The following is a 22707-nucleotide window of genomic DNA, read 5'->3' on the forward strand; positions in this document are numbered from 1 at the left end:
TTGGACGGAAGGGCAGGTGGCCGGGCAAGTGCCAGCTTCCCTACAGAGACTGAGTCTCTTAAGCCCTGCCTTGTAACAGCAGAACTTCATGTACTGGGTGCTGCCTAGCACAGCCTAGGTACACAGACCCCAACAACCTGTTCCCCATTTCCAGGGCAGAAAAACACACAGCACTGAGCGTGGGGCCAGAGGCTTACCCTCTCCTGATTGATGTCTGCCAAGAAGACACTGTGGTTGCGGTACACGTCCTCCTTGACGGGGTCATGCCAATATTCTGCCTGCACCAGGCTGCACGGAGAGAAAGAGGTGACCAGGCCACAGGTGAGTCAGCAGTGAGCAGGCCACCTAAAGGGCCAAAGGCCACAGCCCCCGGGCCTGGGCTTCTCCCACTAACAGGGAAAACAAGGGCCTGTGAAACAGCTCATCAGCAAGGTAGTGTGTGAAGACATGGACAGGCTGGTCAGCATGGTGCAAAAAGCCTGAGAGAGACAGAGGGCTCCTTAGCACCTGCTTCCACGGTGGTATGGAGCCTTGTTTCACTTCTTGCATTCTGGTGCAAGGGGCACTTCCCATCATGGCCACAACCCAGGTGCCCTCACTCCCCTTTGCTTCCTACTCATCCTGCAGCACTTGGCTTGAACCTCACCTTTGCCTCTGTCGCTCCATCCGGTCATCTGTCCCTACGGCCATTTTGCCAAGTAGGCTGACCTTCTCACTCACAAAGCACTCACCCCCGCGTGGAGAATCCTGGCATGAGGCACTGTGCTCCAGAACAAAGGGCGGATGTGTGGCTGCTACAATAGCAGTTAGGACAGACAGATGCGGCTCCGCCCCTGGGTTCATGGTAACTTTCTCTCCAGTCTCTTTTTCCCTTTCCCTCCGGTCCCATCCTTCACCATCACAGAAACTGACCCCCTGACCACTGGCCTCTGGAAGGGAGGACAGAGCGTGGGGCTGGGGCAAGTGGGAAAGGACAGGTCCTGAGGCCCAGCTCCCCAACCACAGGCCACACATGGTGACAGGGCCGCCGCCACCTGCCTGCTCAGCCAGCATGGCTCTGACAGGTGCTAACACAAGGCCAACATAGCACACCACATGTGCCGACATGGACACCTGCTCAGTCCTCTGGAGCCTCACCCGGGAGGTGCTGCCGTGGCCTCACATTGACGGCCAGGGAGATCAAGCAGTATACCATGGTCCCATTGTGCTCCAGAGCCAGCGCATGGGGCGGCGGCCTTGCGCTGCCACCCCAGGCTGTCGTCTTCGCTCTGCTTATGCAATGATGTGAGCAGAACCAGTTTTAAGTCAAACAAACCTGGGTTTGCGATCACAGCCACACAATCCCCCCAGAGCCTGTGCTGTAAATATTAAACAAGACAAGTCAGGCTGCCATGCTGGGTGCACATGGGGTACACACTCAACCTCCGACAGCAACTCCGCAGTCCTCCTCCTGTGCCTCTTGAGTGCAGCTACCCATGCGGTGTGGTGTGAATGGGAAAATGCTGCCTGGCTTGAGAGAGATCCAGAAGGAGAGAGAGCCCCCTCAGGCAGAGCCACAATGCTTAAGCAGGTACAAGGGATATCAACCCCTCTACAGACACTCCACTAGACATTTCAAGAGGATTTTTGATGGGATTTATGAAACTAATTCTAGGGGCCGGTGCTATGGCAATAGTAAGCTAAGCATCCACCTGTGGTGGTGGCATCCCTTACTGGCACCAGTTCTAGTCCCGGCTGCTCCACTTCTGATTCAGCTCCCTGCTTGTGGACTGGGAAAGCAGCAGAGGTTGGCCCGAGTGCTTGGGGCTCTGCACTCTTCCATGAGAGACCCAGAAGAAGCTCCTGGCTCCTGGCTTCACATCAACCTAGTGTCGGCTCTTGTAGCCATTTGGAAAGTGAATCAGCAGATAGAAGCTCTCTGTCTCTCTTCCTTTCTGTAACTCTACCTTTCAAATCAAAAAAAAATTTTTTAAGAGTTTTGAAATATATTTTTACTGGAAAAGCAGATATATAGAGAGAAGCAGAGACAGAGAGGAAGGTCTTCCGTCCAATGATTCATTCCCCAAGTGACCACAACGGCCAGTGCTGCGCCTATCTGAAGCCAGGAGCCAGGAACCTTCTCCAGGTCTCCCACACGGGTGCAGGGTCCCAAGGCTTTGGGTCGTCCTCGACTGCTTTCCCAGGCCACAAACAGGAAGCTGGATGGGAAGTGGCGCTGCTGGGATTAGAACCGGTACCCACATGGGATCCCGGCATGTTCAAGGCGAGGACCTTAACCGCTATACTATCACACTGTCAAACAAAGATTTTTTAAAGGATCTTTAAAAAAAAAAGTAAGTAATTGTAAAATTCATACGAGACTGTAAAAGTCCATGAAAAGTCATGAGTTGGAGGGTGAGTGAAGTTGCCATAGTAATAAGAACAATGTAGGAACGGGGATAGAGACAGACAAAGCAATGGAATGGAAAGACCCAGAAAGACACTCCAGCACAGTAAACCCCCAGACAGATGAAAAGCATGAGAATGCAATTCAGAACCTGAAGAAAACTATAGAAAAATACAGACAAGGGACCAGCTTTATGCAACAATCATCAGGACTGGTATAAGTTTGAATGAACCTGGATTAAAGGCTAGTGTGCTGGATGGTAGTTATACACTGCTGTGACGGGAACTAATGTCACTGATTCGTACAATTTGGAATGCTTTAAATGCAAAATCTGGGGCAGATGTGAAGACCCACATGGGGCACCTGCATCCCATGCTGGAGTGTTAAGGTTTGTGTCCTAATTACAACTCAAGCTGTGCACACCCTGGAAGGTGACAGGTGGTGGCTCAATCAGTTGGTTTACTTACCACACATGTAAAAAGCCTGGATTGAATTCCAGGTTCCTGGCCTCAGTCTGGTTGAGCTCTGATTGTTATGGCATTTGGGGAAGTGAATCAACAGATGAAAAATCTCTTTCTCTCTGTCATTCTACCTTTCAAAAACATAAATAAGTCTTTAAAAAAAAGCCACAGGTGTGAGGTAAGTGTACAGTGCAGTAGGTAAGTCACTGCACAGGAAGCTCACATCCCATACTAGAATGCCTGCTTCAAGGCCTGACTCCTCCACTTCCAACTTCTTGCTCACATGTGCTTTGGGAGGCACCAGTTGACGGCCCAAGTACTTGAGAACCTGCCACTCAGGTGGGAGACCCAATGTGAGTCCCGGGTTCCTGGCTCAAGCCTGGCCAGTGATGGCTGCTATGGGCATTTGGAGAATAAACCAATAGATGGAAGATCTCTCTGCCTCTGTATCTCTGCTTTTCAAATCAAAAAAAAAAAATAAGTCAATTTCAAAATATATGTGTACGTGTGGAACACAGACCAATGAGGAAAAGACAAAGAACCCAAGAGATAAATGGGCAAAGGCTACAAACAGACAATTCCAGAAAGGGAAACCCCTATTGGTCAATAAACATCAAGGCCACACAGTCAGGAAAGGGAACCATTCTACACGCCTCCGACTGGCACAGCTTTAAAAGGCCCAGGATCAAAGGTTAGCAAGAATGGCGCAAACAGGAACTCTCACACCCTGTCAGTGGGAATATAAACTTGGGATAACTACTTTGGCAACACCAAATAAAGCTTAAAATGCACATTCGAGGGATCTTCAAAAGTTCATGGGAAATGAGTAATATGAAAACACTATGTATAGACTTCAGGTTTTTTTGTTTTGCTTTTTTTTTTTTTTACTAAAATAAACACCTTTGAATTCCCTTTTTGCATGAACTTCTGGAGGTGCCCAGACACTCCTGAGTATTGTACTGCTCACAGCTAACATAGCTGAGAGTGTTTCTCAAGTAATGTTCTCATCGCTCCATGGTCAGAGCTCATTTCTGGCTGCATCTCACAGGGCCATAACCGCTGCCCTACTCTGCCCATGAAAATCAGCTGGTTCAGAAACTAATTAACTGTTGGCGCCTACAATGTGGACTCTACTCACACATGGATTCTTTTTTTTTTTTTTAAAGATTTTATTATTATTGGAAAGCCGGATATACATAGAGGAGGAGAAACAGAGAGGAAGATCCTCCATCCGATGATTCACTCCCCAAGTGAGCCGCAACGGGCCGGTGCTGCGCCGATCCGATGCTGGGAACCTGGAACCTCTTCCGGGTCTCCCATGCGGAAGACCCAGCAGTGCCACTTCCCATCCAACTCCCTGCTTGTGGCCTGGGAATGCAGTCGAGGATGGCCCAAAGCCTTGGGACTCTGCACCCGCGTGGGAGACCTAGAAGAAGTCCCTGGCTCCTGGCTTCGGATCGGCGCAGCACCGGCTGTTGTGGTCACTTGGGGAGTGAATCATCGGACGGAAGATCTTCCTCTCTGTCTCTCCTCCTCTCTGTATATCTTACTTTGTAATAAAAATAAAAATAAATCTTTAAAAAAAAACATAAAAAAGATACCCATAATGTGAAAGTTTAAACATACAGGGACCTAGCGCAATGGCTCAATTGGCTGATCCTCCCCATGCTTGTGCTGGGGTCCCACACAGGCATGCTTGTGTCCTAGCTGCTCCACTTCCTATCCAGTTTCTTATTTGTGGCTAGAAAGGATGGCCCAGAAGTCTTGGGACTCTGCACCTGCGTGGGAGACTCAGAGGAGGCTCCTGGCTCCTGGCTTCAGATTGCCTTGGTTCTGGCCTTTGTGGTCATTTGGGGAGTGAACAAGCAGATGGAAGATCTTTCTCTCTGTCTCTCCCTCTCTCTGTAAATCTGCCTTTCCAGTAAGAATAAATAAATCTCTAAAAAAAAAAAAAGAAAATTTAAACACACAACTTAACACTATATATGTCCATATATGTGTGTGTGTATATATATATATATCCATATATATAATTCCTAGGAATAACTCCTGTATTTTTCTAATATGCAGAAAGAACGTGCTGTAATTTCTTTACAAATGTTGTAGTGAGGCCTGGAGCAGTAGCCTAGTGGCTAAAGTCCTCGCCTTGCACACGTCAGGATCCCATATGGGCCCCGGTACATATACCGGCAGCTCCACTTACCGTCCAGCTCCCTGCTTGTGGCCTGGGAAAACAGTCGAGAATGGCCCAAAGCCTTGGAATCCTGCACCCATGTGAGAGACCCAGAAGAAGCTCCTGGCTCCCGGTTTCGGCTCAGCTCAGTTCCAGCCATTGCTGCCACTTGGGGAATGAATCATCAGATGAAAGATCTTCCTTCCTCTCTGTCTCTCCTCCTCTCTGTGCAAGTGCCTTTCCAACAAAAATAAATCTTAAAAGCAAAAACAAAGAAAACACTGTAGTGGGAGAGCAAGAAAACAGAATCTATGTAAGAGTTGTATAATTCAATGTTATCTGACAGATTCCCGGGTTTTTACCAAAGACAAAGGCAAACAGGGCAGAATGTTCGTTCCAGGCTCTGAGCTCTGTGATTCATTACGTTACTCTCCAGCTCTTCTGCATTGCTGAAGTCTCTGCCTCAACATTTCCAGCAAAGCATTGGCAAGTTCATCAGCCAAGAGCAAAAGCAAAAGGAAAGTAGGGCAACTGAGCAATAGCACTGTGACATCCACTGAGGGCAGAGAGGGACACAGGCCCCACCAAGCTACGGGATGTGCAGGCTGTGAGCCAAGGCCTGTGGGGACCCCACAGGGCAGGCTGTTGTGAGAAATAAAAAGATATGCAGCCCTCTAGCTCTCCTTGAGCTCAACACAGGGATAGACCAGCAGCCAAGGCCAAGGCAATTCTGTTTGCTGTGGGAGGAAGTGCAAGGGGAACAGGGAAAGAATTGGAGAGGAAGGGCAGGAAGGGCTGACAGGGTCTGCAAAGTTGGAAATGAAGTGGAGGCCAGATTTCATAGCCAAGAGAGAGAGACGCTATCAGAGCAGCCCATTTGCTGTGCGAAGGTTAAAGTACCTGGAGCAGGTGGGGGACCTCTCTGGAGGCTCAACTTGATGAAAACAATTCTACCGGCTCTGGGACTGTGCCCTTCCAGCCCCCACCTGCTGCTCATAGCAGTGGCCGTGGTGGGTACAGCGTGGTCCCACTGCTCAGGTCGTAACCAATGACAGCAGAGGCAGAGTGGGGCCATCCGTGTCTCCTCCGGAGAATCTGACCCGGGACTACGAGACGACAGACATCAATCATCACACGGAAGATGCAGCAGCTAGGCGCTGTTGGGGTGAGGTATCTTTCACTGCCTGAGTAGCCAGAGAAGTGGAGCTGCGTGAGGAGAGGAGAAGCAGCAGCACAGAGAGGAACTGCTGATAGCCATGAGGACCCCTTGCTTCCCACTTTAACGCTCCCATGACCTCTGGGGTCACATGACTTTGCCTGTGGCTTAGTCTACTTTCCCTCTTGCAGCCAGAATTCTCCCTAATACGAAGGATGACCAGAGACAGCACAGTAGAGAAGTTGCTTGCTCTCTGTTTAAGCACTCACCAGCCCCTTCTCACCACTTCACATGGACCACTTGAACATTGGCCATCATTTTTGATTCTCAAAACTCAAGTTTTTGCCCAAAGGCATACTAAAGAGAAAAGGCAAACAAATCTACAAAATTAGAAAGGGATTCTGTTAGGAAACTGTGACATGTTTCTCCCGGAAACCATGAGAAATGTGGAGTTCTATGTGGGTTCATAGATCTAGTTTACCTGCCACCCCGCAGAATGCATCTCAAGCCAACCCTCTCTGCATCTCTTGGTGACCACCCTGGTGCCCAGGCCACTGGCACCTCTCACCTAGACCACCACAGTAGCCCCGAACTGGGCTCCCACTGTCCCCTGCACCTCTCTCTCTCTCTTTTTTTTTTAAAGATTTACTTATTTTTCTTGGAAAGTCAGATATACAGATATACAGAGAGGAGAAACAGAGAGGAAGATCCTCCATCCAATGATTCACTCCCCAAGCGGTCGCAATGGCTGAAGCTGCGCCAATCTGAAGCCAGGAACCTAGAGCCTCTTCCAGGTCTCCCATACAGGTGCAGAGCCCCAAGGCCTTGGACCATCCTCTACTGCCTTCCCAGACCACAAGCAAGGAGCTGGATGGAAAGCAGGGCAGCCAGGATTAGAACCAGTGCCCATATGAGATCCCGGTGCATGCAAGGCAAGGACTTTAGCCACTAGGCTACCGTGCTGGGCCCTCCTGCACCCCTCTTACAATCCACTCTTCACAAAGGAGGTCTTCCAGAAAGATAGCTCACACCTGCTATTCTCCTGCTTGAAACCTTCCAATAAAAGGGGTACCTGCCCTCCCAGTTAAGATGCCAGGCAGAATGCCCATATCTCACACCACAGGGCCAGAGCTAAAGACCCAGTGATAGCTCCTGATTCCAGATTTCTGCTAATGAGAGGCATAGGGCATTGGTTCAAGTGGTTAGGTTTCTGCGTAGGTTGAGTTCTCAGCTCCCAGCCTTGACCCCAGCCTGAACTCGGCCAGCAGCAGCATTTGGGGAGTGAATCAGCAAATGAGCAAGTACTCTCTCGCTTTCTCACATTGTGTCTCTGTCTCTATTAACATCAATAACAATAAACAAGAGACTCCCGGCAGCTTTGCAGGATATTTAGAAGGAAACCACGGCCCCTCCTGCAACACAAGCCCCAGCCCGATGCACCTGCTGCTTCTCTGCCAGATGCTTCCCTCGTTTCTCTGAACTACAGCCACCTTGTCCCAGCCTCGGGACCTCCGAGCTTTGTTCCCCTGCCTGATCCCTCTCTCCCTCGTTCTCCCTCATGCTCGTTCCTTCTCACCCTCAGGTCCCCAGCTTCAACACCTCCTCTTCAAAGCCCATTCTATCCAGAACAGGAGCCCCCTCAGCTGCTCTCCATCACTGCACCTGATTTACTTCCGCATGGCCTCCTAGAGATTACCTAGTGCACCTGTTCACTTGGAGACCCTTTCCTTCCCAGGATGCTACTTAGGGAGCAGCAACTTGAGCTGCCTTGTGTTCTGCAGTATCTGTGAGATCTATGGAAGACCTGGAAAGTTGCAGTATTTGATGAAATGATGGCTGAACTATTTCACAAGTTAGAGAAAACAAAACTATTACAATACTAATACACAGTAAACTAATATTGAATAAATATGTTAAACAGAGCCAAAAACACATATGACTTAATAAGAACTGAGCAATGCACTAAATGCTTTATATCCAGCTTTCTTAATCATCAGAATAGCCCTGTAGGAAAACTACATGGGTTCTGGCTTCCTGTTAACCACACCCTGGGAGACAAGATGAAGGCTCCACTAACTGGGTCCCAACCTCCCTCAAGGGAGATCTGGATGGAATTCCTGGTTTCCAGTTTCAGCCCAGCTCAGATCAGGCTGTTGCAGGATTTGAGGAGTGAACCAATGGGTAGGAGTGCACTTTATCAATAAAGAAATCATTTTAAATAATTTCTTAAAAAATGAAATATGAGCTATTTTGGTATAAAAACAATTTTGAAATTCATGCATTCCTTCACATATTAAGTATATTTTTGTATCTCCAATTTTCTGACACCAAAATAAACTCATGCTATTAATTCCACTTACTGTCTCTTTTTTTAAAGATTTATTCAAATTACTCAAATCATTCAAATTATTCAATTTATTCCATGTTCATGAGCCCTTGGGGCAGGGATCTAGTGAGGCTCATGTCGCCTGGCCCTGGTCCCTGGTCCTGCCCACGCGTGAAAAGGGAGTAGTGGTGAATACAGACCCTGCACATGGAGAATGTAGCAGCCCATGCGGTACTGTAACAGAGGAAGGAGCAGAGAGCAAACTGGACAACTACTCCAGCAAAGGATGACAGCAAAAATCTGGGTGAATGGAGACTTGAAGTCGACTACGGCAGCCAATGGACATTGGGAGGGCTGCCTCACCCCTGGAAGAGTGAAATCGACAGCATTTCAGAACTGTGCAAACCACTTGAACAGAAGCCTCGGAACACGCACTACAGTGGGACCCTGGGTTGATACTGAGCGGCAGTTCCCCATCCCTGGGTACTTGGGACATTTGGGAGGCTGGATGTGGCTTCCCCTTTTATCTCTTCCTTTCCCCCAGAGACAAGAAGAAACACAGAATTAGCAAACAATGATTTCACCCACTTTTCCCTGATCCTTCCCACCCTGGCCAGCCCTGTAATCACCATCAAATAAATAAAATAAACTTTAAACATACGTATTTTTAATTGAAAGGCATATTTATAGAGAGAAGCAGAGACAGGGAGAGAGAGAGTTTCCATCCAATAGTTTATACCCCCACATGGCTGCAATGACCGGAGCTGAGCCAATGCAAATAATTCAGGACTAGCATTGTGGTGTAGCGAGTTAAGCTGCCGCCTGTGACACCAGCATCCTATATGGGCTCTGGTTTATATCCCAGCTGCTGTACTTCCAATACAATTCCTTGCTAATGTGCATGGGAAAGCAGCAGAGGATGGCCCAAATGCTTGAGTCACTGCAGTCATTTGGGAGACCCAGATGAAGCTCCTAGGTCTTGGTTTCAGATTGGCCCTTCTCTAGCCATTGTGGCTGCTTGGGAAATGAAACAGTGGATGGAAGATATCTCTCTCTCTCTCTGTCTCTCTCTGTCTTCCAAATAAACAGATACATGATTACTGAACTGCTTGAAAGGCAAGGTGATAGCGAGCTAGTCCCTTCCCTAACATGTACAAGAGCCAGGGCTGGGTCAGGCTAAAGCCAAGAGCCCAGAATTCCAGGCAGGTTTCCCACGTGGGCAGCAGCAAGCCAATTCTTAGCCCCATCATCTGCTGTAGCAGTAGGAAGCTGGGACCCCAACATGGGGACTGACCATCCCAACAGCAGCATAACTTGTGGCATCACAAGTCCTGCCCCCATGAACTTTTCTAGGTATCCTCCTAACTACTTTTCTTGCAGATTAGACTGCTATGTGGAAGTGAGGTACAGAGAGCCCTAGGCTGGAGATTCCTTTCCCTTAGATGACAAAGGCTCTACATCACTGCCTCTGGCCAGCACTGTCATGCTTACAGACTCCGCTGTGTTTAGGTGTGTTATATTTTGTGTGTAGCCTCATGGGTCCCAACCCCTGAAATCGATATGACTACGCCCTGAAGTGGGTCCTTCTGCAATCCATGAGCTGGTTAATCAATGAGCCCTTTCAACCTGGAAACTCGTGTCCAGCCATTGCAGGAAATGTTCTGGCTTTGATCATTCCATGCCACCTTTCCCCGTGTTGTCTTCCTGAAACTCCTGTTAGTCAGACATAAGCCTCCTTACGCTGCTTCTCTAACTTTATTTGCTCTCCTTTTTTTTCTAATTCTTTGGATTTTTGTTACAATATTGGGAATTTCCTCAACATTACAGTCTTACCCCTCTAGAGTATCTTGTATTCTATCATATTTTTAATTTCTAAGAGCTCTCTCTGATTGCTGCTTTTATTCACACTCTGTTCTGGTGCCGTGGATATGGATCTCTTTTCACTTCTCTGAAGACAATAATTGAAGGGTTTTTTTTTTTTTATATATATTTATTATTTAACTTCAGTAATTACATTGTATTATGTGACACAATTACATAGATACTTGGGTTCTCCCCACCCCTCCCCAAACCCTCCCACCATGGTGGATTCCTCCACCTTGTTGCATAACCACAGCTCAAGTTCAGTTGAGATTCCCCCATTGCAAGCGTATACCAAACATAGAGTCCAGCATCTTATTGTCCATGAAGGGTTTTTTAAAAGTCTTTCTCTGCTCCTTGTATTGCCTTTCTCTACGTTTCTTTTACCCTGTCTGTTCTGGTCAGTTATTCAGTCTGAAAGGTTTGTCTGGGATGGCCTTTGACTTTTTTTTTTAATTGAAAAGTCAGATTTACAGAGGAGACAGAGAGAAAGATCTTCCATCCACTGGTTCACTCCTCAAGTGGCCGCAACGGCCAGAGCTGAGCCAATCCGAAGCCAGGAGCCAACAGCTTCTTCTGGGTCTCCCAAGTGGATGCAGGGTCCCAAGGCCTTAGGCCATCCTCTACTGCTTTCCCAGGCTACTACAGGGAGCTGGAAGGGAAGTGGAAGTGGAGCAGCCAGGATATGAGCTTATGCCCATATGAGATCCCAGTGCACAAAGCCAAGGACTTTAGCCTCTAAGTTGCCACGCCAGGTCCAAAGGCCTTTGCCTTAGTGTGTGTATTTAAACTGGGAAGACTGGGAAAAGGCAGAGTTAGAGCACAGTGTGTCCACTGGTGGCTTCAACAGACAGTCACAGGAGGCATCCTGGCTTGCCAGATCCCTAAATATCAATGTCAAGGTCTTTTCCCTTGGTCAGTGTTTGCAGAATCAGAGCAGAAAATAAAATGCCCCAGGTTTGAAAAGGTATAGATGTGCCCCAAGGGCATGGGTGTTGAAGGTCTGGTTCCTAGGGCAGTACTGGGCTGGTTTTTGTTTGTGTGTTTTGGTTTGCTTTTTGAAAGACAGGGCTACACAGAGACAGATGGACAGAGAGAGTTCTACCATCCCTGATTCCCTCCCCAAATGACAGCAATGGCCAGAGCTGGGCCACATCCAAGCCAGAAACCAAGAACTTCTTCTGGGGTCTACCACATGGGAACAGGGACCCAAACAATTGGCTGCTTTCCCAGGCACATTAGCAGGGAGCTGGATTAGAAGTGCAGCAGCCGATGCACACGGGGGACATGACAGTTCATTGAGACCTGCAGAGGACATCTAGGACCATGGCAGAGGATGGAGGGCTGACCAAATTGGACAATTCTCCCAGCCAAGCTTTGACAGCAAGCATCTGAGTGAGTGAGACTTTAAGATGGACTATGTCAGCCAATGGACCTTGGAAGATTTCCAACCTTTGAGCAAAAAATCAACAGCATCTCAGAACTATTGAAACAACTTGGACAGTACCCTTGGAACATGCTCCACGCTGGGGACTATACGATGACAGGGAGTGGCCATCCCCCAAACCCAGGTACTGATGCAGTTAGACCGCTGGAAGCAGCCTTCTCCCCTTCTCTCCTCCCTTCCTCCAGATACAGGAAGAAAACAAAATTGGAAATAAGGGTCTCATCCACTTTCCCCCATTCCTTGACCCTTCCCATTCTAACCAGTGGTCCATATGGGCAGACATCCTTCACAACTAAATAAACATCATCAAAAATAAATTTATCTAAAAAAAAAAGAAGTGGAGTAGCCAGGACTTAAACCAGTGGGGCTGCCAGCACTTCAGGCTGTAGCTTTTATTCACATGCCACAACACTGGCCCCTGCTACAGAACCTGAAAGAAGGCAGAGTCTAGTAGATGCTTGGGTCATGCCATGGATGGCCGGGGGGGAGCCAGGCTCTGTGCTGATTCATCTGAATTTTGAACCTCCAGAACTGAAAGCTAAACAGACCCCTTTGCCCTATACAGTTAGCCTGTGTCTGGGATTCTGTGAAAGAAACTAGTAGGGGAGCTGGCTGCTCTCATTCTGGGAGTAGGGATTTCAGTGTGTGGTGCAGGCTGGGTTAAAGCTGGGTTTCTCTAGATCAGTTGCTCCCGGTTCTCACTATGTTTCTCCTGCCAGGGTGAAGATACAGCAGACATGTGAACGAGCACATAGGGAAATGAACAGTACGATCGCTCTTCAAACTTCCAACAAAATCCTGATTTCTAGCCTGAGTCATTTCATTCCGCCTCCCAAGGCTTCCTTACATCTCCAATTACTGAGCTGTGTGGAGCTGTAAGCAGTGAAGCTGCCGCCTCATCAGTATGTCCCACTGCAGGCCTAAACAGCTCAACCCCTTCTCTCTGCTGAAGCATTACTCATCTGTTTTCTGACTTTGGAAAGCACGCTGATATTTTTACCATCTCCTATCTCTTCTCCTGTCCTCTTTGTCCTTGAGGATTTGTCCCATTGTCTTACATGTCCAAGAAGGGGCAGGTGTTTGGTGAGTGCATGGGACAATGTAGGGTTTTGAGTTCCAGCTCCACTTTGGATCTAGCTTCTTGTTAATGAGCCCCCTGGAAAGGCAGCAGATGATGGCTGCAGCATGTGAGTCCCTGCCACCCATGGGAGAGATCTGAATGGAGTTTCAGGTTCCTGGCTCTAACTGGGTCCACCCTGGATGCTGCAGGCATTTGGGAAGTGAACCAGGATCTCACCCTGTCTCTCTGCCTTCCATTTAAAATGAAAATTTAAACATTAAAGTCTAAAGAGGAAATGACAAAAAGCCCACAGATCTACGGCTTTTAATCAGTCTTGGGCTGCTACTTCTTACTCCCCACTGACTCCGCATTTGCAATCACTGCCAAGAGCTGCGTTCACAAAACAAAGAAATATACATTCAAGGTTAAAGAAGCTACATATCTCCATAAGCACTGAGCATATATAGGACATGTATCAAAAAGGCTAAGCGTAGGGGCCAGCATTGTGGCACAGCTAGTTAAACCAATGCTTAGGGCCCAGCAGCGTGGTCTAGCGGCTAAAGTCCTCACCTTGAACGTGCCAGGATCCCTTATGGCACCGGTTCTAATCCCGGCAGCCCTACTTCCCATCCAACTCCCTGCTTGTAGCCTGGGAAAGCAGTCGAGAATGGCCCAAAGCTTTGGGACCCTGTACCCGCGTGGGAGACCTGGAAAGAAGTTTCTGGTACCCGGCTTCAGATCGGCGCAGCACCAGCCATTGCACTCACTTGGGGAGTGAATTATCGGGTGAAAATCTTCCTCTCTGTCTCTCCTCCTCTCTGTATATCTGACTTTGTAATAAAAATAAATAGATCTTCAGAAAAAAAAAAGAAAAAGAAAAGAAAAACACCAATGCTTAACAATGCTGGCATTCCCACACCAGAGTGTCAGTTCAAGTCCTGGCTGTTCCACTACTGATCCGACTCCCTGCCTATGGCCTGGGAAAACAGTGGAAGATGACCCAAATCCTTGAGACCCTGTCACCCATGTGGGAGACCCCGATAAAGCTCCTGATTCATGGCTTCTGCCTGGCCTAGCCCTGGCCATTGCAGCCATCTGGGAGTGAATCAGCCAATGGAAAATCTCCCTTTCTCTGTCTCCCCCTCTCTCTGCCACCTTGCCTTTCAAATAAATAAATCTTTGGAAAGGAAAAAGTGATAAATTTGGAAATTCACAAGATGGATACAATAGCCACATTAGTTGATCTCCACCACAGCTGTTACCTAAAATATTACACTTCTCTAAATTGGAATTTAGAGGCTTAGAGTCCATTTTTAGTGAATTTTCCCGACACTTAAGATATATAATTAAGTTGGGAAATAACTGAGCAAGAACATGTTCCAAAAGAACCCTGGCCTATTTTTTTTTTTTTTAAGATTTTATTATTATTGGAAAGCCAGATATACAGAGAGGAGGAGAGACAGAGAGGAAGATCTTCCATCCGATGATTCACTCCCCAAGTGAGCCGCAACGGGCCGGTGCTGCGCAGATCTGATGCCGGAACCAGGAACCTCTTCCGGGTCTCCCATGCGGGTGCAGGGTCCCAAAGCCTTGGGCCATCCTGGACAGCCTTCCCAGGCCACAAGCAGGGAGCTGGATAGGAAGTGGAGCTGCCAGATTAGAACCGGCACCCATATGGGATCCTGGGGCTTTCAAGGCGAGGACTTTAGCTACTAGGCCATGCCGCCGGGCCCAACCCTGGCCTATTTTTTAAAAATCCAGGACCCAAAGCATTAGCCTAGCAGCTGAAGTCCTTGCCTTATTCACACTGGGATCCCATATGGGCACCAGTTCTAATACCAGCAGCCCTATTTCCCATCCACCTTCCTGCTTGTGGTATGGGAAAGCAGTGGAGGACGATGGCCCAAAGCCTTGGGACCCTGCACCTGCGTGGGAGACCCGGAGGAGGCTCCTAGCTCCTGGCTTCAGATCGGTGCAGCTCTGGCCGTTGCAGTCACTTGGGGAGTGAATCATCGAACGGAAGATCTTCCTCTCTGTCTCTCCTCCTCTCTGTATATCTGACTTTCCAACTAAGAAAAGAAAAAGAAAAAGAAAGAAAACCTAAATAGTTGGGGGACCCTGACATAGAAGTGGCAAACCCAGTGTTACTGACAACATAAATAATCCACCCTTCAAACACTACGAGTGATTCCCTGGGCTTAGAACTTTCTGGAGCCTTGTTTGTTGGCTGCATTCACTGACCGAGTAGCAGAAACAGAGACAGAAATGAACGCAGGTGAGGAAGCTCCCACCTGCTAGCTCACTTTTCCAACGCCAACAATGCTCTGGGTGCACCTAGGAGCTTAAAGGCTAGGAGCCTGGCTATCAGCCCAAGCCTCCCATGTGCATGGCAGGAGTGCCATCCCTGGAGCCATCGCTGCTGCCTCCCAGGTGCACGCTTGCAGGAAGCTGGAGTCAGGAGTGGAACTGGCATCAAACCCACTCTGTACAGGACACAAACACCTCAACTACCTGGCCATGTGCATGCTCCTACTCAACTTTTTTTTTTATTCGATAATTATTTTTATTTTTTGAGGATTTTTACATAGTTGATTAGGGTGATAAGGGTTAAGGGCTACAAGAAGGTGGGTGAGGCCATACTCTGGGATGGAGAACAGACACCCAATACCACCCCAGAGTCCCCACTGTGGGGCACATGCTGAAGGTCCTGCCCAAGAGGTTTTGATAGTTCAATAGTTCTGAATTACTGCTGATCTCACCACTCCAAGCACAACGAAATCTCTTCAGAATCCACTGGCTATCACTTTCAAGTACAGAAATGTCTTCTGCTATCATTACATTCTTCCAACGCTGAAAAATGTCCTTTCAGAAAAAATTCAGAGCCTGGTATTATAGCCTAGTGACAAAGAGTCCTTGCCTCGCATGTGCCGGAATCCCATATGGGCACCAGTTCGTGTCCTGGTTGCCCTACTTCCCATCCAGCTCCCTGCTTGTGGCAGAGGAAAGCAGTGAGACCCTGCACCCTTGTAGGAGACCCATAAGAAGCTCCTAACTCCTGGCGTCAAATTGGCTCAGCTCTAACCATTGCGACTATTTGGGGAGTGAATCAGTGGATGGAAGATCTTTCACTTTGTATCTCCTCTCTGTAAAGCTACCTTTCCAATAAAAATAAATAAATCTTTTAAAAATTGTAATGAGCCATTTTTAGAACAGTTTTGAGTTGACAATAAAACTGAGCAGACAGTACAGGGGCAGTTCTAAGAAGCCTCTCATTTGAATATCAGTAATGACTGCTCCTGGTAGCCCTGCTGGCATGTCAATGTGAGCAGGGCATCCTTCCACACTGACAGGACACCCACCGCCCAGCTACCCGCACATACCGTTCCTGTACGGCTTTGGAGTATGCCCCAGCATTCAGCACCTTTCTGATCCAGTCACAGATGTGAGAGCTCTCTCCTGGGCACCGTGGGAGTCCAAAGACACCTAGAGCAGTTAGAGACAGAAATCCATTCCTTTGAGAAATCATACACTGAGGACCTACTGTATGGAAGGCACTGGGAATCCACCCCTGATTTCCTGTGGTTATTCATCCTGGAAAATAAAGCATTGAGAATAGATGTTACTGGAAGCTTCCTCTTGGCGCTGCCGCCAGGTCTGCACAACTGCATGTGCTTCTTCCACATTAAGCTGGACTTAGTCTCAGCTCTCAGGGCACATTAGGCAAGGCCCATTGGACCACTCACACCAAGCAGTGCCTGGCCCCAGGCCCTCCCTCTCCTCCCCTTTCTTTCATCCTCTTTCAAGCAGCCTTGTTGCTAACACTGTTGGAAATGTCAAGCACAGTTCTAAGGTCGGCCCTTGCTATCCCCACAGGAGTGGGCCCAAGATCTCCTGTGGACACAAAATCTGCAGCAGATATTCAACTCCTGTATGGAAAGCAGGGGCTAATATTTGCATGACACCTACACACAACCTCCTGTCTACTTAAGTCACCACTAGATTACTCGTAGTACCTAAGACCATTTAAATGACATGTAAATCTATGCCACTGCATTTTTCTGGAATAATGACAAAGAAAAATATCTGTATATTTCAGGACAGACATAATTTGCTCTTTGAATATCTTCAAGCCATTGTTGGTTAAATCCACGATGTGGAAAGGAAGGCTACAGAAGGCTGTTTGCCCCACATCACCGGGAGAGAACTTTAACACAGACAGGCTAAATACTTCATCAAGGCTAGGCTAAAAGGGTGTGAGCCAGGATTTGAATGCATGTACTTTGGCTCTGGAGCCTGCTTCTTTAAGAACTACAGCCACTGTCCTCACTCCCTAAATATCTGCAGGGTGATGATCAGGGGTGGGGAATGTGCACTCCACCGGCCAGATAGCGCCTACATAGTCATTTGGTCTGGGTCTGCCACGGGAACTACAGGTGGGACCTGAAATTCAATACTACTGATCATTATCTCTAGAAGGCTAACTTTTAAGTTGATGATTTTGTACAGCCTGTTACAAATATGCAAATAGCCATTGATGGGGTGGGTGGAGTTCTCCACATCTGGAATCAAAAAAAAAGTTCCACCAATTTGTGTTTTTATTTGCCACCTATCCCTTCACACCTCACCCTCTGGAAAAACCGCCAGGAGATGAGCAAGGAAATACTTTAGTTCCCCTATTTGTGAAAGGGATGTAAGATAACCCATGACTTCCCCTTGACTCACACAGTCAGTTAGGTTGCCCCTGGCCCTGGGTTTCCTGGTTACAAACAGAATCCTCTACTGCTGCATTCTACCAGCTGGGAAATACCCCCCACACCTGACAGAGGTAAAAGTCTGTGCCTAAAACCCAGCCTCTTCCCAAAGTAGGCAATTCTGTCCAAATAGGAACCCTGATGTTTTGCAAAGGGTTTCACCACTCCTGTCACTTTTAGAGTCAACAAAAGCTTCCACACTATTCTCTGTGTGAGCCTGAGTTCAACAGGACACCACTAGCACTGAGCAACAGGAAAGTCTGCTAAACACCTCCAGTGCCACCTGCCACACAGTTGCAGAGAGCCACAAAAACCATGACCATGACCTGAAAGATGAGTGGGTGGCCTATGTTACAGGCCTCTGGAACCCCAGGTTTCCTCGATTTCCTCATCCTGCTGTGTTCAAGCAAACGGGTTTTGCAAGGATGGCTGATTTGCTATGAGAGTGGGGCTGCTGGCTTTTGGGTTTTTAAGTCAAGTTGCCCCGTGGGTTTCAAAGCAGAGGTACAAGGGTCAACATTACCTTGATGTTGTCCACCAACGGAGATGAGATTGTTCATGGGAGGTGATGGGCATCTCTGTGCCACTGCTCTCCTGGGGGAGGGAAGGGGGTTATGAGCTCTGGCTGACATGCGCAAATAAGCGACATCAACCAACTGCTCCACAGAAGTGACGCAAAGCCACTGAGCCTCAAGTGTCTCTTCTCATTCAGGCAAATACAAATCTTTATTCTTTCGTACAAAATAAATTAGTAAACTATACAAAGCATCTTTAAAAAATATATATTTATTTATTCTTATTAGAAAGGTAGATTTACAGAGAGGAGAGACAGAGAGAAAGATCTTCCACCCACTGGTTCACTCCCCAAAGGGAGCCAATCCAAAGCCAGGAGCCAGGAGCCAGAAGCCTCTTCCAGGTCTCCCACTTGGGTGTAGAGTCCCAAGGACTTGGGCCATCTTCCATTGTTTTCCCAGGCCATAGGCAGGGAGTCGGATCAGTAGTGGAACAGCCAGAACATGAACTGGTGCCTACATGAGATGTCAGCACTTGCAGGCAGAGGATTAACCATCCCACCAGCCACTAGTGGAGCCATCCCACCAGCCACTAGTTTCTTATATGGCGATATTTTAGAATAATTTCCTCTTCCAGGACAGGTGGAAGAACTCAAAACAGTGAACAGAGTGGATTTACAGGGATTAAAAAAAATCAAATCTGTCATGTAAAATGGACATGACAGGAAGGACACTTACAAAAACTGGCCTCCCTGGGAGAAGCCCATGGCATTGTATCCCTTCTGCAACTTGGGATCCTTGGCAAGAATCTGACACGCTGTTGCAACTTGGGAGTTGACATTCAAGAAGAAGCTGTTCTCCATGTCCTAAAAAAAAAAAAAAAAAAAAAAATACAAAAAGCCAAAGAGAAGGAAAAGGAGCGGACTGAAGATCACCAGCAGCATCTTCTCTAAAAGATGAACCTGCTTCAGTGGTTACCTCACATAAGCCATCAGACGCAAATGAAGGTGTCCCTTCATGACTTGCTACTGAAAGCATACTGTGAAGCATTCCCTTGCTCTGCTTTAAAAAGTGTTTCTTTTCAATTGCTTGAAAAGCTGAGTGAGAGAGAGAGATTCTAACCATCGCTTCACTCCCCCCAATGCCCACAAAATCATGGCTGGGCCAGGCTGAAGCTGGAATCTAGGAACTCCTTCTGGCAGAAGCCAAGGCGCGTGAGCGATCACCTGATGCCTCCTAGGCACATCAGCAGGAAGCTGTATCTCTGACAGACTTGGAGCTCAAACCAGTCACTCAGATATGGGATACGCGCATCCCACACATTGGCTTGACCCAACCTGCTGCAGTCCCCACCCCAAGCATTCCAATAGTACAAAAATCAGTCAGCAAACTTCCTAAGGAAGAGATCTGCAAAGGGCCTTACCTCTAGCAGGGTCTTCCCAATCTCTAAGGATAAGACATAAATTCCAGGTATTTTCTTCTCAACCATTTTCTTAATAGCACCCATGCTTAAAGGATTACAACAGCTGTCTCCTGCCCAACAAAAACAAGGATGGAAAGTAATGAACTCAAACCGTTTGATTTATTTGTTAAAACTTTTGTGCCTCCTAGGAATCATCAAGAGAAAATACTGGCAAGATATAGGTCTAGTATGGATTTAATAGTTAACATATATAAATAATGCTTACAACTCAACAAGACAAACAACCTCATTAAGAAATGAGAAAAGGGACCTGCACAATAGTGTAGCAGTTAAAGGCCTCGCCTTGAACGCCCCAGGATCCCTTATGGGCCCCGGTTCTAATCCCGGCAGCTCCACTTCCCATCCAGCTCCCTGCTTCTGGCCTGGGAAAGCAGTCGAGGATGACCCAAAGCCTTGGGATCCTGCACCCGTGTGGGAGACCTGGAAAGAAGTTCCTGGCTCCTGGCTTCGGATCAGCACAGCACCAGCCATTACGGCTCACTTGGGGAGTGTATCATCAGATGGAAGATCTTTCTCACTGTCTCTCCTCCTCTCTGTATATCTGATTTTCCAATAAAAATAAATAAATCTTTCTTAAAAATGAGAAAATGACTTGAAGAAGATTATCCAAATGTCCAGTAACAATTATCACTGGCTGTTAAGGAAATTGTGCACACCTACTTGGATGGCTCTAATAACAACCTTTTCAAAAAGTTTTGGCAAGCATGAGAGAAACAAACTCCATACATAGTTGATGGCGATGGAATATATACAGTCCCCAGGAAAAACAGCTTGACAGTTCCTCAAAAGTAAGTGCACAATAACCACAGAACCCTCCAGTTCCACCAGTGGGCATATACCTAAGAGAAATGATATGTGTCCATTCAGAAACCTGCATGTTTACTGGTGTATTACCAGCAGTGGCCAAAAGGGGGCAAAAACACAAGTGACCACCACAAGATGAAGGGCTACACAAATTGTGGAATATGCATACTTCGCAGCATCTCCCAACCATCAAAAGGAACACACTACTGACCATGTCTCTACTTGGATGCACCCAGAAAAGGTTATGCTAAGTGAAATATATGGGACACAAGTGGTACAGATTCCTCTGGGATGAGGTATCCAGAAGAGGCAAATCCACAGTGAAAGAAAATGGGGGGTGGAAGTTACCAGGGAGTACCACAACGGGAGTGGGAAGCACATCATGTGAGGGGTTATGGGTATGGCTGTTTTTCTGGGTGTTGCAAAGTTTTGAAATAGAAGGAAGTAATGGTTGTCCAACATGGTGAATACATTACATGTCACTTTATGACGGTTAACTAACTGTATGTGATAGAAACTTAACCGCAAGAAAAAAAAAAAAGAAAGAAAAAAACCTGAACACTTTTGCTTAGCTCCTAGTTCATCAAATAATAGCAAGCTTCAAAAATCCATCACATACTGGGGCACTAAAATGACAGCTGAAAAGTAAGCAGAGACTCACCGTCTCCTTACTCAGAACATCATACCAGGTGTGAGTGAGGCAAGTGAAACGCCTAGGGCACCAAATGTCGCTCACTGCCAAGTCTATGCAAGCGCTGACTGAACTTGTACAAACTTGACAGCTAATCCAGAAAACAAAACTAAGAATGAGAAGCAAAGCCAGTGGCCTCTGTGTGGGAGAAGCAGAGAGAGACGATTTGCCATTTTCCACATAATCCCATTTTCAATTTGAGAACCCAGCTCAGGGGCCAGTTTTTCAAAGGAAAGCTGTGGTCTAGAAAAATCTTCCGGGCCCGGCGGCGTGGCCTAGTGGATAAAGTCCTCGCCTTGAAAGCCCCGGGATCCCATATGGGCGCCGGTTCTAATCCCGGCAGCTCCACTTCCCATCCAGCTCCCTGCTTGTGGCCTGGGAAAGCAGTGAAGGACGGCCCAATGCATTGGGACCCTGCACCCGCGTGGGAGACCCGGAAGAGGTTCCAGGTTCCCGGCATCGGATCGGCGCGCACCGGCCCGTTGTGGTCACTTGGGGAGTGAATCATCGGATGGAAGATTTTCCTCTCTCTCTCTCCTCCGCTCTGTATATCTGACTCTGTAATAAAATGAATAAATCTTTAAAAAAAAGAAAAAGAAAAAAAGAAAAATCTTTCATTCAGGTAACAAGCTTAACCCCAGGGAACTGTAATTGCTGGTTACTTAGCTCCCCCACTCCACCCCAGGCTTGGGCTCTGCATGCTATTTATTAACCTGGCGTAGCAGCCCCCAGCCTGCCCAAAGCCCCAAAGACTTCTGACACTGCTGACTCTCGCTCTTCTCAGAACATTCTCTTTCAGCCATTCCAATAAAGCACCCACTCTCACCACTCCCCAAACTTGCTGTGCTAAAATCATTCATGGCCTTCACGTTACTCAACCCAAACATTAATCCTTAGCTCCACCCTGCTTATCAACAGGGAACACACTAGATCACTCCCTGCCTCTTCAAACATTCTCTCTGCTGGGTTTCCACAACACGCGACTCTCTTGACTTCCCTCCATCCCACGTGTTGTTTTCTCACGGTCTGCTTTGCAGGTTCCACCTCCACCTCAGCTTGGCACAGCCTCAGGGTTCAGCACTCCATGTACATTAACTCCCATCTAGGCAGGATCAACGCCGTATAAACCCTAAAGCCACCCACCTTAAATCTCTAGCCTGGATTGCTTTTTTTTTTTTGTAAGATTTATTTATTTTTATTAGAAAGCCAGATATACAGAGAGGAGGAGAGACAGAGAGGAAGATCTTCATCTGATGATTCACTCCCCCAAGTGACTGCAATGGCTGGTGCTGCGCCGATCCAAAGCCAGGAGCCAAGACCTTTCTAGGTCTCCCACTGGGGTGCAGGATCCCACGGCTTTGGGCCATCCTCAACTGTTTTCCCACGCCATAAGCAAGGGAGCTGGATGGGAAGTGGCGCTGCTGGGATTAGAACCGGCACCCATATTGGCATCCCAGCATGTTCAAGGAGAGGACTTTAGCCGCTAGGCCACTGTGCCAGGCCCTCTACCCTGGATTTCTGTTCTGCAGCCCACCCGAACACTTCTATAGCACCTTCTGGGTATCTAACAAGGGTCTCAAATGGGTAAGTCCAAAAG

General features: G+C 47.6%; 1 protein-coding gene across 2 annotated transcripts in view; it reads right to left on the reverse strand.

Annotated features, from left to right (window-relative positions):
- Positions 1 to 22707, reverse strand: part of PPT1 (palmitoyl-protein thioesterase 1) — an 80540-nt gene that overhangs the window by 5959 nt on the left and 51874 nt on the right. For both annotated transcript variants that reach the window (XM_012928845.2, XM_004591538.4), the window contains exons 2-6: positions 19556 to 19665; positions 18871 to 18998; positions 18144 to 18214; positions 16250 to 16352; positions 198 to 288 (exon numbers count right to left, since the gene is read on the reverse strand). In XM_012928845.2, the coding sequence (XP_012784299.1) occupies positions 198 to 288; positions 16250 to 16352; positions 18144 to 18214; positions 18871 to 18998; positions 19556 to 19639 (477 nt within the window). In that variant the 5' untranslated portion in view covers positions 19640 to 19665. The remainder of the gene's footprint in view (positions 1 to 197; positions 289 to 16249; positions 16353 to 18143; positions 18215 to 18870; positions 18999 to 19555; positions 19666 to 22707) is intronic.

Source organism: Ochotona princeps, chromosome 2 (assembly GCF_030435755.1).
Source record: "Ochotona princeps isolate mOchPri1 chromosome 2, mOchPri1.hap1, whole genome shotgun sequence".
In the NCBI taxonomy this organism is placed as follows: Eukaryota; Metazoa; Chordata; class Mammalia; order Lagomorpha; family Ochotonidae; genus Ochotona; species Ochotona princeps.